This window comes from Schistocerca americana, chromosome 6 (genome assembly GCF_021461395.2).
Source record: "Schistocerca americana isolate TAMUIC-IGC-003095 chromosome 6, iqSchAmer2.1, whole genome shotgun sequence".
Taxonomy (NCBI): domain Eukaryota; kingdom Metazoa; phylum Arthropoda; class Insecta; order Orthoptera; family Acrididae; genus Schistocerca; species Schistocerca americana.
The window spans coordinates 133860006-133875486 of record NC_060124.1 but is presented as its reverse complement, the minus strand read 5'-3'; the positions used below and the strand labels follow the sequence as shown (position 1 = coordinate 133875486).

The 15481-nt window shown below is 37.4% G+C and overlaps 1 protein-coding gene across 1 annotated transcript in view; it reads right to left on the bottom strand.

Annotated features, from left to right (window-relative positions):
* Positions 1 to 224: 224 nt before the first annotated feature.
* Positions 225 to 15481, bottom strand: part of LOC124619660 (centrosomal protein of 104 kDa) — a 445308-nt gene continuing 430051 nt past the window's right edge. Inside the window, exons 16-17 of the mRNA XM_047146190.1 lie at positions 7324 to 7458; positions 225 to 396 (exon numbers count right to left, since the gene is read on the bottom strand). Coding sequence (XP_047002146.1) covers positions 353 to 396; positions 7324 to 7458 — 179 coding nt within the window. The 3' untranslated portion in view covers positions 225 to 352. The remainder of the gene's footprint in view (positions 397 to 7323; positions 7459 to 15481) is intronic.

Below are 15481 nucleotides of genomic sequence, written 5' to 3'. Positions count from 1 at the left end.
ATATATCTAAATAAATTATTATTGACAATTTTATTACAACAGTTTTTAGATATGTATAATATAAGAGCACCTTGTAAAACCATCTCAAAATTCATGTTGTGGCTTCCAGTCTTGTCACTATGTGCTAAGGTAAGTCGTAGGATCTTTGGAGACAATGACAATTTCTCTCAATTTTTTTTAAAAAAAGAAAAAAATATTTTTAATATGTACATTGAGTCTTAAAAAGCAAGTCCAAGGTTTACATTTTTTTTGCGATGTATAATATGAATATTGAAGACAATTATAAAACTGAAGGGTACCCATTTCCCACATTCTCTATTTTGTAGTTGGAGTATATATGACAGTGATGTGATTATTGGTTACTGTTGTGTTTGTCCTCTGGTGGAGATTTGGAACCTGAAAATGAATTATTAATCAGTTTGCAGACTGAAAATCATAATCAAGAGATATGAATATTCACCAAGTGTATGAAATACCAGTGAAGTGTCAAAGACAAAGTGACTTATTTTTTATATTAATTATGATACAAAAAATTAAATGACTATTTTACCCATGGCAGATTTATATTATGTATATTTTTGCCGAAATAAAAAAAAAATGATAAAATTAAGTACCGGTTACAGCTGACTGTGTTCAACTAAAGAAAAGTGTGACTTTAAGATGGAAATAGTATATAGAACGAACAAACATCTCTTTATTCTAGAACCAGTGTTCTGATTTTGTAGTTTTGTTGATTCCATCTCCATGGAGCGCTTCCTATCCTCCCCCCCCCCCCCCCCCCCCTTTTTTTTTAAAAGTCTTCCTCTCATTTATTATTTATGATGCTCTTTTCATGTCTTTGTGATCTATACATGCAGTCCACATCGAGAAGGCCTGTGATATTACTGGGAGGCTAACGTTCTTGTACAGCTCCTCGAACACAGCTTCCAAGGACATCTTTCCATTTTTATATGGTGCTTCTTCTCTCCATGTTATTTTAAACAGCAAATTGGTGACATTCTCTGTGACTGTTTTGAACAAGAGAGCAGTGTCCATCACAGAAGTTATCAAGTGTGACTGTGTCCCCTATAACTGTTAATAAGGTAACTTTGACAATAAGAGATCTTGTCCCATATTTGTTGTTTGTGGATGATGTCTGTATCATTTGTTCCTCTCCAGCCTTGCACTGAGTGATTTGGTGCATTGGTAAAGCACTGCAATTGCTTAAAAGGTGGTGGTCATGGTTCAAATCCTCATCTGGGCATCCAAACTTAGGTTTTATTTGGTTTCCATAAATCACTTAAGGTTTATTTAAAAACAAAGATGATGTGACTTACCATATGAAAGCGCTGGCAGGTCGATAGAAACACAAACAGACACATATATATCCAGACACATATATATCCACACATATTGTGGATGGATATGTGTGTGTGTGCGAGTGTATACCCGTCCTTTTTTCCACCTAAGGTAAGTCTTTCCGCTCCCGGGATTGGAATGACTCCTTACCCTCTCCCTTAAAACCCACTTCCTTTCGTCTTTCCCTCTCCTTCCCTCTTTCCTGATGAGGCAACAGTTTGTTGCGAAAGCTTGAATTTTGTGTCTATGTATGTGTCTGTTTGTGTTTCTATCGACCTGCCAGCACTTTCGTATGGTAAGTCACATAATCTTTGTTTTTAAATATATTTTTCCCGCGTGGAATGTTTCCCTCTATTATATTGATATCATTAACTTAAGGTTTATTGTTAGATAGCTCCTTTGTAAAGGACATGGCCAATTTCCTTTCCCATCCTTCAATGATCCAAGCTTGAGCTTCATCTCTAATTACTTTGTTGTCCACAGAATCTAACCCCCTTTTTCTTTTTCGAGTATTATAGCCAACCAACCTTCAGTTGAAACATGTTTAGAAGAACAGGCAGAGAAGAAAGGTTTTAATTTTTCACCTGGGGAGTCTATATGTAATCCTGTCCAACCAACCATGTTCTATTTTTAATTTTGCTGAACTGAAGATGGTGGACACTATTCTTAATTTTACCTGTTGGCCACACATTACGTACATGAAAGAATTGGGCCTAAAAGCACTAAATATTTTAAATGTTGTTAGTCACAGCTCACGAGAAATAGATCAAACTTGCCTGCTGGAGTTTCACGAAGTCTTCATACTATTCAGGCTTGAGTATGGGTACACAGTGTATCTAAAAATACTAGACATGGTGGAGGAATTAGTATGGAACATGGACCCATGAGAACTGCCCTATTCCAAGCATCTATGCTGAAGGTAGACCAGTACTCAACATCAGGCAACAACTCCTCATGATGCACCCTATACATAAAAAAATCCATCCCATAGGCACCTGCATACTATACCATAGCTCACCCATCAATGGAATGACTTTTTAACTAATTAAGTGTGAGCAATGAGGCCGTTGTAGATTCGTGTGAAGAACTCTGTTTTAGAAGTGGGTGTATCTAATTTCAAACTTCCATTTAAAGGTTGCAGCAGATCTACACATTGGTTCCATAAGAGATATAAAATTAAAGGAAACACATCCCCTCCTTCAACAGGAAGAGATACAAATGTCATCCTGCTGTACAGGGTGGTCCATTGATAGTGACCAGGCCAAATATCTCACAAAATAAGCATCATACAAAAGAACTACAAAGAATGAAACTCGTCTAGCTTGAAGGGGGAAACCAGATGGTGCTATGGTTGGCCCACTAGATGGCGCTGCCATAGGTCAAACGGATATCAACTGTTTTTTTTAAATAGGAACCCCCATTTTTTATTACATATTCGTGTAGTACATAAAGAAATATGAATGTTTTAGTTGGACCACTTTTTTCGCTATGTGATAGATGACGCTGTAGTAGTCACAAATATATAAATACCTGGTACCACGTAACGTTCCACCAGTGCGGACGGTATTTGCTTCATGATACATTACCCGTGTTAAAATGGACCATTTACCAATTGCGGAAAAGGTCGATATTGTGTTCATGTATGGCTATTGTGATCAAAATGCCCAACGGGTGTGTGCTATGTATGCTGCTTGGTATCCTGGACGACATCCTTCAAGTGTCCGGACCGTTCACTGGATAGTTACGTTATTTAAGGAAACAGGAAGTGTTCAGCCACATGTGAAACATCAACCACGACCTGCAACAAATGATGATGCCCAAGTAGGTGTTTTAACTGCTGTTGTGTCTAATCCGCATATCAGTAGCAGACAAATTGCGCAAGAATCGGGAATCTCAAAAACGTCGGTGTTGAGAATGCTACATCAACATCGATTGCACCCATACCATATTTCTATGCACCAGGAATTGCATGGCGATGACTTTGAACATCATGTATAGTTCTGCCACTGGGCACAAGAGAAATTATGGGACGATGACAGATTATTTGCACGCATTCTATTTAGTGACGAAGCGTCATTCACCAACAGCGGTAATGTAAACCGGCATAATATGCGCTATTGGGCAATGAAAAATCCACGATGACTGCAACAAGTGGAACATCAACGACCTTGGCGGGTTAGTGTATGGTGTGGCATTATGGGAGGAAGGATAATTGGCCTCCATTTTATTGATGGCAATCTAAATGGTTCAATGTATGCTGATTTCATACATAATGTTCTACTGATGTTACTACAAGATGTTTCACTGCATGACAGAATGGCAATGTACTTCCAACATGATGGACGTTGGGCACATAACTCGTGTGCAGTTGAAGCGGTATTGAATAGCATATTTCATGACAGGTGGATTGGTCGTCGAAGCACCATATCATGGCCCACATGTTCACAGGATCTGACGTCTCCGGATTTCTTTCTGTGAGGAAAGTTGAAGGATATTTGCTATCGTGATCCACAGACAACGCGTGACAACATGCGTCAGCGCATTGTCAATGCATGTGCGAACATTACGAAAGGCGAACCACTCACTGTTGAGAGGAATGTCGTTACACATATTGCCAAATGCATTGAGGTTGACGGACATAATTTTTAGCATTTATTGTGTTAATGTGGTATTTACAGGTAATCACACTGTAACAGCATGCGTTCTCAGAAATGATAAGTTCACAAAGGTACATGTATCACATTGGAACAACTGAAATAAAATGTTCAAACGTACCTACGTTCTGTATTTTAATTTAAAAAACCTACTACCTGTTACCAACTGTTCGTCTAACATTGTGAGCCATATGTTTGTGACTATTACAGCGCCATCTATCACAAAGCGAAAAAAGTGGTCCAACTAAAACATTCATATTTCTTTGCGTACTACATGAATATGTAACAAAAAATGGGGGTTCCTATTTTAAAAAAAATGCAGTTGATATATGTTTGACCTATGGCAATGCCATCTAGCAGGCCAACCATAGTGCCATCTGGTTTCCCCCTTCAAGCTAGACAAGTTTTGTTCTTTGTAGTTTTTTTGTTTGATGCTTATTTCGTGAGATATTTGGCCCGGTCACGATCAATGGACCACCCTGTATACAAGGACATGCATGTGGGAATATGGCTGTTCATGCATTTTGGTGGCATTCTTTCAGTGGTTGCTCTAGATGATAGATTGATATAGTGTAGGAAATGACCACTGGACTGAAGGTAGCAGCAACATTTCACTGAACGGAATCTGTGAGGGCTGGAGAGCAGAACAGAGCTGATGTTGACCCAGTAGTGGGGCTGAAATGTGTGGTTGCCAGTGTTTAGAATACACAATTCCTGTCTAAAAATTGTTCCCTTGGGGAAGTAGTTCATGGGCTCTTTTACACACTGTTTGCATGTAAGGTCTGCCAATAGGAGAAATGGTCACAGAGCTGTATTATTTTTGAGATCCTCATATCTAATTCATCTGGTGATAGGATGTACAGAGAGAACACACTGATTTTTTCACCCAAATGAATTTCAACAGCAACTGCTTGAAGTTGTGTAGCCAAGTGTACAACAGAGGAGTGGTATGTGTTATGAACACAGCTGCCCCTCTTTTGGCTCTTTCCCTAGTAAGGCTCGCAGTGGACAGTAAAGCCTCTTAGGGCAGGGTCATCAGTGAGTTTAAACTGAGTTTCTGAGTACACTAGTCTTCCCTGTGCTAGGAATTTCAGTCTCTTGACATGTGTCATGAATCCATTTAATGTTCCACTGCAATATGGGAGCTTTGTCTTTCCCCTTATCCTTCTGCCATGCTAGGAAACCTAAACAGAATGGTGTATTGGATGAGGGGAGCAGCAGTTCCACCAAACAGTTTCCATAGACGATAGCATATGCACAAGTTTCTTCAGAATTGTCAGATAAACTAGTGTTGAGTATTCTGATGTCTTTGGACTCTAGTCTTTTATGTTTTCTATTTTTTGTTCCCTGTTTATCTTTTGTCAATGAAGGTGGGAATTAAACTATTTTGCATATACTAGTTGGTTTATCTTTTCTATTCTCTGTGCATTGTGCATTGTTCATAAATGTGGGTTTCACTAGTTACTTGGAGGAGGTAGCCTGCTTTATAGTTATTGCTGTGCCTCTGTCAGTGCAGTTACAAGTGCATGTTGATTCTCTTTCATTACTGGTCTCAGTATGCGTCAACATCTGAACTTTTTGTGGCAGCTTTTTTATTTTAACCACAAATGCTGTAAAGGTAGGCATCTCATTCATGTTTTTCACTTCACTGTAAGGTGCCTACGTGGTCATTTTAATTTCCCAGAGCATCCCCTCCAAATAGATAGGACAGCTGATCTCAGACTGGGTGGCTCTACCTCTACTGAAGGTGTCAGTGGTAGAAAGTACTAACCCTCAATTCAGTAATGATTTGACTGGTCACTTTGTTGTGTTTGAGACTGTACACATCCTCGAAAATAGCAGTTCCATGGTACACAGGAAAGCACTGTCTATCATCTAATTTTTTTTTTTTTTTTTTTTCATATTGTACTTATGGTCTTAGGTTTAACCAAACATATAACATGCAATAACTCAAGATACATCATTGAGTTAAGAAATTTTTTCTGATGACCTCATCAGTTAACATGAGTGTGTAGTTGGATACTGAAGCAACATATATTTTCTACAGTTACTGCATGATGCCCAGCCTTTACATTATAAAGTTGTGTGCCTAAAATATTGACATTTAATACTTCTTAAAGGATTTGGTACGTACAACCTTACTTTTATGCAGATAAACACTGCTATTAAATGTTAATGTCTTTCCACACAGAATTTTTTTCATGATATTATGTACATCAGCCACTCTGTCAGCTTCTCATTCTTCCTTCAATTCTACCAGCCACCATGTCATCCTCAGCCTACAGGCATCACTGGATGCGGATATGGAGGGGCGCGTGGTCAACACATCACTTTCCCAACCGTATGTCAGTTTACGAGACAGGAGTCGCTACTTTTCAATCAAGTAGCTCCTCAGTTTGCCTCATAAGGGCTAAAGTCTCAACAGCTTTGCTAAAATTTAGGATATTGTGCAGTTCCATCACATCTGGGAACCAACCAACGCATTACACATTCTGCAGCAGTATTGCCTGGCATGATGTAGCAGTTTTCATTATCAGTGTACCTCTCTCTCTCTGTTTCTCAAACCTGCACTGCTCAACTGGGTTTTAGATAATTGTTTTGACAATCTTATAACAGATTATAACATCTAAAGATGTGTAATATTGTCATAATCTATGGCAACTTGAGATCCATTCATATATAAAATGGGTGTTAATGTGATTTGTTTGTATATCTTTCAACTGTGTAGGAAAGTATGCTATATGATTTTACACTATCACGAATTCATGGCTTTCAATCATTGATGATCCTTTCCCATTGTTTTATCATCAAATGTTTGTTAATATCAAAAATTTAAAATGTTATTGAAAACCAAATTACCTGTCACATCAACGATTTTTTGTCCTATTGACAAATTAGCCTAACTTTATTTCTTGATGATCATAATTACTTACATATACTGCTTTTATGATAAAACCTGATGGTGTCTGCATTTTAAAGTGTCTCCACCATCTCCTCCAAATTGGGTTAATTTTTTAATTACATAAAAAAATTTGTAACAAAAGTAGAGGAAGCACTAGAAAGTACAACAAACATGCAAACAAAACTTTGTTCACAGATCCAATGAATTTGAAATGAATTCTCTGATATAATTAGATGACATAAGAAAATTTCATAGTTGGAATTTTTGATTTTGTTCATAATGATGCACATTTGTTTTTCACAGTAACTGAAATTGTGGCAAAATTATTATGCAGAGATTTAAAGTTTTGTAAATACATACCAAATAATATTATTGGTATATTATTATTAGTGAAGTACTTCATTTTTTGAACCAGATGTGATTACGTACGATTTTTAATGTGCTTCTTCCTGGGGTGGTTTGGACAGGGCAGGTTCATCAAATGCTGTCGCCAACCATCCTCCCATGGTGGAATGTTGCTGTGACATAATGGACAGTGGTTGGCAGTGCTTAGAGGTTCCACAGCTGCAAGAAATATATCAGTCATTTAGCTTTGAAGTTGGTAGAACAACTGTGTGTTTCTAATTCTTTAGAGGCATTAGTTTTATTGTTGGACCATGTGCATCAGAGATGGACGGGGTGGGGGTGGGGGAGGGGGGGGGACAGAGAGAGAGAGTATAGGAATTATGATTAATTCTTGAGGTTGTATATTACTACCATAATTGAGTTTCAAGGCATCACTATTTGAAATAATTTTAAAAAATCAGACTGGTTATCTAAAACAAGGTCAGCAACAATGAAAAAATTTTAGATTCATCATGTAAACTCTTTGTAAGAAGTAAGACATGAAGCTTTTCAGTGCCAAAGAACTAATCAACATTATGCAAACATAATAACAAGCATAAAATAAAACTTAGTTATAAGAGTGGACAATCAAAAATGTGGAACAATAATGACACATTACTCTCATTAGAAACATTTCTAATTTCAATCTTGACTTTATCTTTTCCTAACATTTTGGGAAAAAAAAATATTACAAGGTTCCTAAAATATTGTTCATTGAGAAATGAGTCCATAACAAAAACTTTAAATAGAAATGTTAATTTTTTTCCCATATTACTTTTGGGATAACAGAGATCCCTTGAGTGTGATGGTATATTTTAGTAGTGTATTGTCAAATAAAACATATCTGTAATACATTGAGAAAGATAGGGAAGAAATCCCTTAATGTAAACATTAAACACTCAGATAGTCATGGTCGTGAGTTAGGAAAAATGTTATGTGAAGATCATGATGTCAATGTTTGCAGTTTTGTGAAATCAGGAGGACCAATGTATGAAATTCGAAAAAACATACAAGATGGCTCTCCTACAAATATAAGTGAATGAACGGTAATAGTGGGGGGAGCCAACGACATTTACAAAAACGAATTATCGAGTGCTGTCCAAAACTTGAAGATGATACTTGATTCTAATGATAGTAAAGCAATGATCATCATGGGAATTCCTCATAGATATGGCCTTATATATGAATCATGCATAAACAAAGAAATAACCGAGTCTAATAAACAGTTTGAAAATATTTGCAAACTGTCTCGAAATACTCAGTTTCTGTCTGTTGACTTCCTACAAACAGACAGCTTCATGAGGCAAGGACTTTATTAATAATGGTGATGAAATCTGTTTTAGTGAACACTTTATGAAACTTGGTTCTGACACACTGCAACTGAATAACTATAACCTAGCAGCTCTTTATTGTGGACATTCTTTAGATAAAGGTGGAGTGGAAATTTATGTTAAGAACAAAATAGGGCAATTTATGTTAAGAACAAAATAGCTTATCAATATTTAGACTTGAGTGAATACTGTATTGATCAACATTTTGAGGTCTGTGGAGTTGTAATCTGTACTGGTTTTTCTGAAATTACTGTCCTCTCATTTTGCAGGACTCCTGCAGCCAAAATCAGTATTTTCCTAAACAGTTAGAATCTCTGTTAACTCATTTTTTGTGCAAAAACAAAAAATATTATAATTTTATGTGATTTAATGTTGATTTTCATACTGATAACATGGGAAGAACTGAATTATCACTTTTAATTAGCTCTTTTAATTTAACGATACTGGTTGATTTTCCCACTGGAGTCATAGCTAATTCCATGAGTCAAATTGACATCTTCTTAGACAGAAGCAGAAATCTAAACACAACTGTAAAACACATATTAAAGGGGCTCTCAGACCATGATGTTCAGCTACTTTCAGTTGAAGGTGTTAGCCCTCTTAGTAAGAACAATTCCTGCAGTAAAACTTTCAGAGTAATTAGCACACAATCTATCAATACCTTCTGTAATTTCCTACAAGAAGTTGATTGAGCTCTTTGACATTGTTAATGACAAGTATAATGCTTTTCTAAATGAATTTATCTGCCTATTCTTAAAAGGACTACTAAATTCAAACATGAAACCTGTTCTAATGAAAGCTGGTTAACTTTGGCCATCAAAACCTCCTGCAGAAGGAAATGTAATCTGTATGTCTTATTCAAATCCAGTTATGGAAAACGAAAAACATTACAAACTATACTGCTCTATCCTTAAAAAAGTTCTAAGTATTTCTATAAAATCAAAAATTGATGTCTCTAATAATAAAACTTAAACCATACAGGATGTAATATAAAGGGAAAGAGGTAAAATCCTTGCTGCAGAAAACACCCTAGAAACTAAAACAAATGATAATGTTGAAATAATTACCGGTTTTTAACAATCACTTTTTGGCATCAGTAGCCCAAACTGAGAAAACATATTCTGTTAATGAAGCCATATTATCCCTTCAAAAAACTATTAATAAAAAACCAAGCAGATTAAACTGTCTCCTGTCACAGTACATGAAACTGAGAATATAATTAGAGAGATGAAAAGCAAGAGTTCCATTGGCAGTAATCTTCAAGATTACTGATGGAATGCTATAAGCCAATAAGCAGGGTGCTGTGCCATGTATTCAATGAATCCATCCAGCATGGGGTGATCATGAGGAACTAAAGTATGCTATTGTGAAACTTCCCTTTAAAAAAGGAGACAAAACTGACATTACCAACTATCAGCCTATTTCCCTTTTAACAACCTTGTCTTAAATTCTTGAGAAATTGGATCAGAAAAGACTCATTTATTATAAGGTATTAAACAGTAGCCAGTTTGTATTTCGACAGGGTGTATCAATAGAGCAAGCTATTTTCTGCTTCACCCATCAAATCTTAGAGTCTTTTAATAATTAATTATCTCCTCTGGGTATCTTCTGTGACCTTTCTAAGGCCTTTGATAGTGTTAACCATGAAATCCTCTTAGCAAAGGCTGAATATTATGGTATAAGTGGATCAGCTCAAGAATTAAATCCTACCTAACTGGAAGAAAGCAGAAGGTCATGTTGAATGACTGAGGGGCACCTTGTGACATCTATGTGGGACTCTGTTGGCTGTGGTGTTCCTCAGGGCTCAGTACTCGGCTCCCTGCTCTTATTCATCTTTATTAATGACCTTGTGTACTAACTTTAAAACTTATTTTACTCTTTTCGCTGATGACACCTCCATCCTCATCAACAAAACTCCCAACCACAATCCTGAGGAATCAGACAATATTATCTTTAATGAAGTAGTTAACTGGTTTGAAAATAAAGGGTTATCACTAAATGTCAACAAGACCCGGTTTGCTCATTTCCAAGTAAGTAATGAAGTGGGGGTCAATTAAGTATTAACTGTAATGGTAGTGAGTTACTGCAAGTTGAGTCATTCAAGTTCCTGGTTGTACACACTGACAGCAATCTAAAATGGTCTGATTATATTTTTCAACTTCTCAAAAAACTGAGTTCAGCAACATTCGCTATTTGTATGATTTTCATTGTCTGTGACCAAGACACCACAAAAACTTCTTATTTTAGTTACTTCCATGCACTATTGATGTATGACATAGTTTTCTGGGGTAATCAGCCACTTTCCAAAAAAATATTCACTGACCAAAAGAGAGTTATTAGGGTAATGAGTGGAATCCAGCCTAGATATTCTAGTAGAAACATTTTTAGAAAATTAGGGATACTGACAACTGCATGTCACTATATCTACTCCCTGTTATGCTTCATTGGTAAAAATGAGCAACTATACAAAACCAATGAGTCTTACCATACCCACAATACCAGGAGGAAGATGGACCTCCAGTATGAATTAAAAAACCTTAGTACTGTACAAAAAGGAGTCCATTACATGAGCTGCAAGGTGTTCAGTGTTCTCCCACCATCACTGAAATCACTTGTCCATGAGCTTCCCAAATTTAAACAACACCTCAAACATTATCTCACAGATAATTATTTTTATTCGGTTGAAGAATATTTCAGTTGTGTTAACTCTAATTGATTTTTTCTTTTAATTAAATCTGATGTTCTCTAATGCATTACGATAGTTGGAATCATTGCTAACATTACTATATATCTTATGTAGCTTTATGTTAACCTTTTTAAGTTTAATTTTGTCTCATTTTACTAAGGTTTGAAGCTCCTCTTGATGTTCTTCTGTGTTTTTGTTTTAAAATGTGGTTGTTTTGAGAAATAGCCTTATGCAAATACAATTTTTTTTTTGTATTTACCCAGACATGTTTCAACACCTATGTGTCATCTTCTGTGGTTCAATTTTTTTTATTTCGTAAAATTACATCACTAAATCATCTGCATTATTATACACTGGTTTTTGTGCTCTTTTTTGTCGTTTTTTTGAGAGCACGTCATCTGCATATTTTTTTTTTTTTTTTTCCGTCCAGATATGTGTCTGGTTGGTGTCTCGATCAATGGCTATTCAGTACACTGTTTCTACACAGTTTTCCACACAATTTCTGCTCACTAATTCACTTCAAATGCACTTACACAAAATGTGGTGAAACGTGATCTGAGCAGACACATCTGACTCCATTCTCAGTGAGAGGTGTTATAACACATGCTGTCAAAAAAATGTCAAGAAAGAGCTCAAAAACCGGTGTGTAATAATGCACATCGTTTAGCGACATAATTTTAAGAAATAAAAAAAGAAGATTGACCCACAGAAGATGACACACAGGTGTCGAAACATGTCTGGGTAAAAAATAAATAGATAAATAAATTGTGTTTGCATAAGGCTGATTCTCAAAACAATCCAATTTTAATTTTGTCTACACCCATTAATGTCTATTTTGTCTTATACCTATATCTCCTCTTGCAAGAGGGTTTTTTATGTGTTCTTTTTGTATAATTTGTAATAACCTGACATGTTGTACATCCATGCGAATGTCTCACTGTATTGAATTTATGGGATCTAAGTAAATAAATAAAATAAATGATCTTGATCCAAAATATTCGTGTTGTCATCTTAGTTAATGAAATCCATTTTTCTGTCAGAGTACAAGATTTATTACATGAATAATAAGTGATATTTGTGGTCTTCAGTCCAAAGACTGGTTTGATGCAGCTTTCCACACTTGCATCCAAGTAACATCATCTCTGCATAACAACTGGAATCTACAGACACATGAACCTGCTATGACTAAGCATTGGTCACCCTCTATAATTTTTATCCCTAACACTCCCCTACTATTCCAAATAAACTATTCCTTGATGTCCCAGGACGTGCCCCATCAACCTACTCCTTCTTTGAGTCAAATGTGGCACAAAACTCTTTTCTCCTCAGTTCAGTTTAGTACCTCTTTGTTAGTTATCCAGTCTTCCTACCTAATCTTCACCATTATTCCATAGCTCTACATTTCAAAAGCTTCTATTCTCTTCTTGTCTGTCCTGTTTATAGTACATGTTTCATGTAAGACTGCATCTCAAACATATATTTTCAGAAGAGACTTCCTAACACTTAAATTTGTATTCTATGTTAACAAATATCATCTTCTTTTTTGTGCCTTTGTTCAGCTTTGGCACAGGGTCTGCATGGCTATTGATGGATTTGACATTGTTAGATTAAGGAGTTGCTGGCTACCATTCCTGTTGCCACCCCGTTACGACCCCCACCCTCTGATATACAATATGTGTATGCCAGCTGTCTATGTAGGAAAACATCTAAAACCCACATCCAGAGTGACTAGTACACTGATCTCTGTCATTGAATCTGTTGGACAGATTTGACTTGGGTCTGTTGCATCTCCCCACTTCAGAAGTGGTGCTTTAAAATGCATGGCTGTCCAGGTGGTTCGTTACTAACAAGTATCTGTTCTTTTCTTTTCACAAAATGTTTTCCTTGCTACTATCAGTCTGCATTATATATCCTCTTTACTTTTGTCATCGTCAGTTATTTTTCTGCCAAATATCAAAACCCATTCACTACTTTAGTGTCTCATTTCATAATCAAATAACATCAGCATCACCAGCTGTAATTTGGCTACATTTCATCAGCCTTGTATAATTTTGCATGAAATGTATTCACAGTTGTGAATATGGACAACTATTAGCTGTATAATGGAATGACAACAATGGAAACTTGTGCTGGACTGGGACTTCAACCCTGCTTTCCCACTTATTACCTTACCATTAGGCTGCCCAAGCATGACCCAGGGCCAGACCCAAACCACCATATATGTCATCAACCTTGTGTCTACTACCTGTACTCATATACCCATTGTGTATATTCCTGTACAGGTGAGAAATTTTACTTGAAAGTTGCTTGCCCAGTGTTGGTGGATACGTACAATATTACAGTGTCTGCGTTATTCCGAATTATGAGCCAATGTCACTTTGGACATGCATGCACACAATATCGTATTTATCCCCATAAATGTCCAAAGGAACATTGCATTGTAATTTGAAATAACATAGGCCCAGCAATATTGTATTGTGTAATATAACTTGTTTTCGAGAGATTGTCATTTCTGTTTATCTGATCTCCCAAGTCATTAGCCACCTCTAACAGAGTCACAAAGTCAATGACAAACCTAAAAGTTTTTTTCTTCTCCTGTAACTTTAATTGCTTTTTCCAAATTTCCCTTATGTTTCATGCACACTGCTTTCCCTGTGTACAAATTGAACAACATGAGGCGAGCCATGAAATCCCATCTTACTCCCTTCTGAACTACTGCCTCCCTTCTGTTTCCTTCAGTTCTAATAACTGCAGTGTGGTTTTGGGCCAGCTGCTCTCTGTATTTTATCTACAACAATTTCAGAATTCAAATAATTTATTCCAGTCAACAGTGCCAAAAGCTTTTCTTACATTAACAAATGATGTAAATGTAGGTCTATCTTTCTTCGATATATTTTCTAAGATAAGTTGTTATATCAGTATTACCTATTGTGTTCCTACATTTCTCCAGAACTGAAAGTGATCTCTCCCAGGTCAGCTTCTACCAGTTTCCCAATTTTTTTTTTGTAGTTAATTATTGTTAGTATTCTGCAGCCATAATTTATTAAACTGATGGTTTGGTGATAATCCTGTCTGTTAGCATCCACCTTCTTTGGTATTGGGATTATTATGGAGAGTAGGGTCTTTTTGAATCTGGGGATTTTTCATCCTTCTCATGTATTCCATATATCAAGTGGATCAATATTATGAAACAGAAAGTTGCTGCTCACCATGTAGTGGAGATGCTGAGTCGCAGATAGAGACAACCAAAAGACTGTCACAAAATAAGCCTTCGGCCAATGAGGCCTTTGTCAAAGCAGATCTCTCGCTCACACACACACACACACACACACACACACACACACACACACGTGCAAATACAAACACAGCTCACACAGACCCATGACAGCAGTCTCTGGTAGCTGAAGCTACACTGCGAGCAGCAGCAGCAGTGCATGATGGGACTGGCAATTGGGTGGGGGTAAGGAGAGGCTGGGGCAGGGAGGGGGAGGGATAGCAGGGCAGCTAGGTGTAGTCTGGAGGTTAGACGGTGGGCAGGGGAGGGGCGGGTGGGAGGTGGGGTAGCAGAAAAGGAGAGAAGTAAAAAGACTGGGTGCATTGATAGAATGAGGGCTGTGTAGTGCTGGAATGGGAACAGGCAAGGGGCTGAATGGGTGAGGACAATGACTAACAAAGGCTGCATGCTATGTGAGCATGACAACCAACAAGTTGTCTGTCCACATGAAAGGCCACCAACAAAATGTGGCCGTAAACAAGTGGACCACCCTATTGCTGAGCACGCTGCCCAACACAACATCCTTCATTTCAATGACTGCTTCACAGCCTGTGCCATATTGATCCTTTCCAACAGCACCAGCTATTCTGAATTGCGCGGCTGGGAACCCTCGTTGCAATATATCCTATGTTCCCGTAACCCTCTTGGCCTCTACCTTCGTCAGTCATTGTCCTCACCCATCCAGCCCCTTGCCTGTTCCCATTCCAGCATTATACAGCCCTCATTTTACCAATGCACCCAGTCTTTTTACTTGTCTCCTTTTCCACTACCACCCCTTCCACCTCTCCCCCTCCCTGCCCCAGCTTCCTCCTTACCACCACCCAGTTACCACTCCCCTCATGCACTGCTGCTGCTGCTTGCAGTGTGACTTCCACATGCCAGAGACTGCAGTCATGTGTGTTGTGAGTGCAT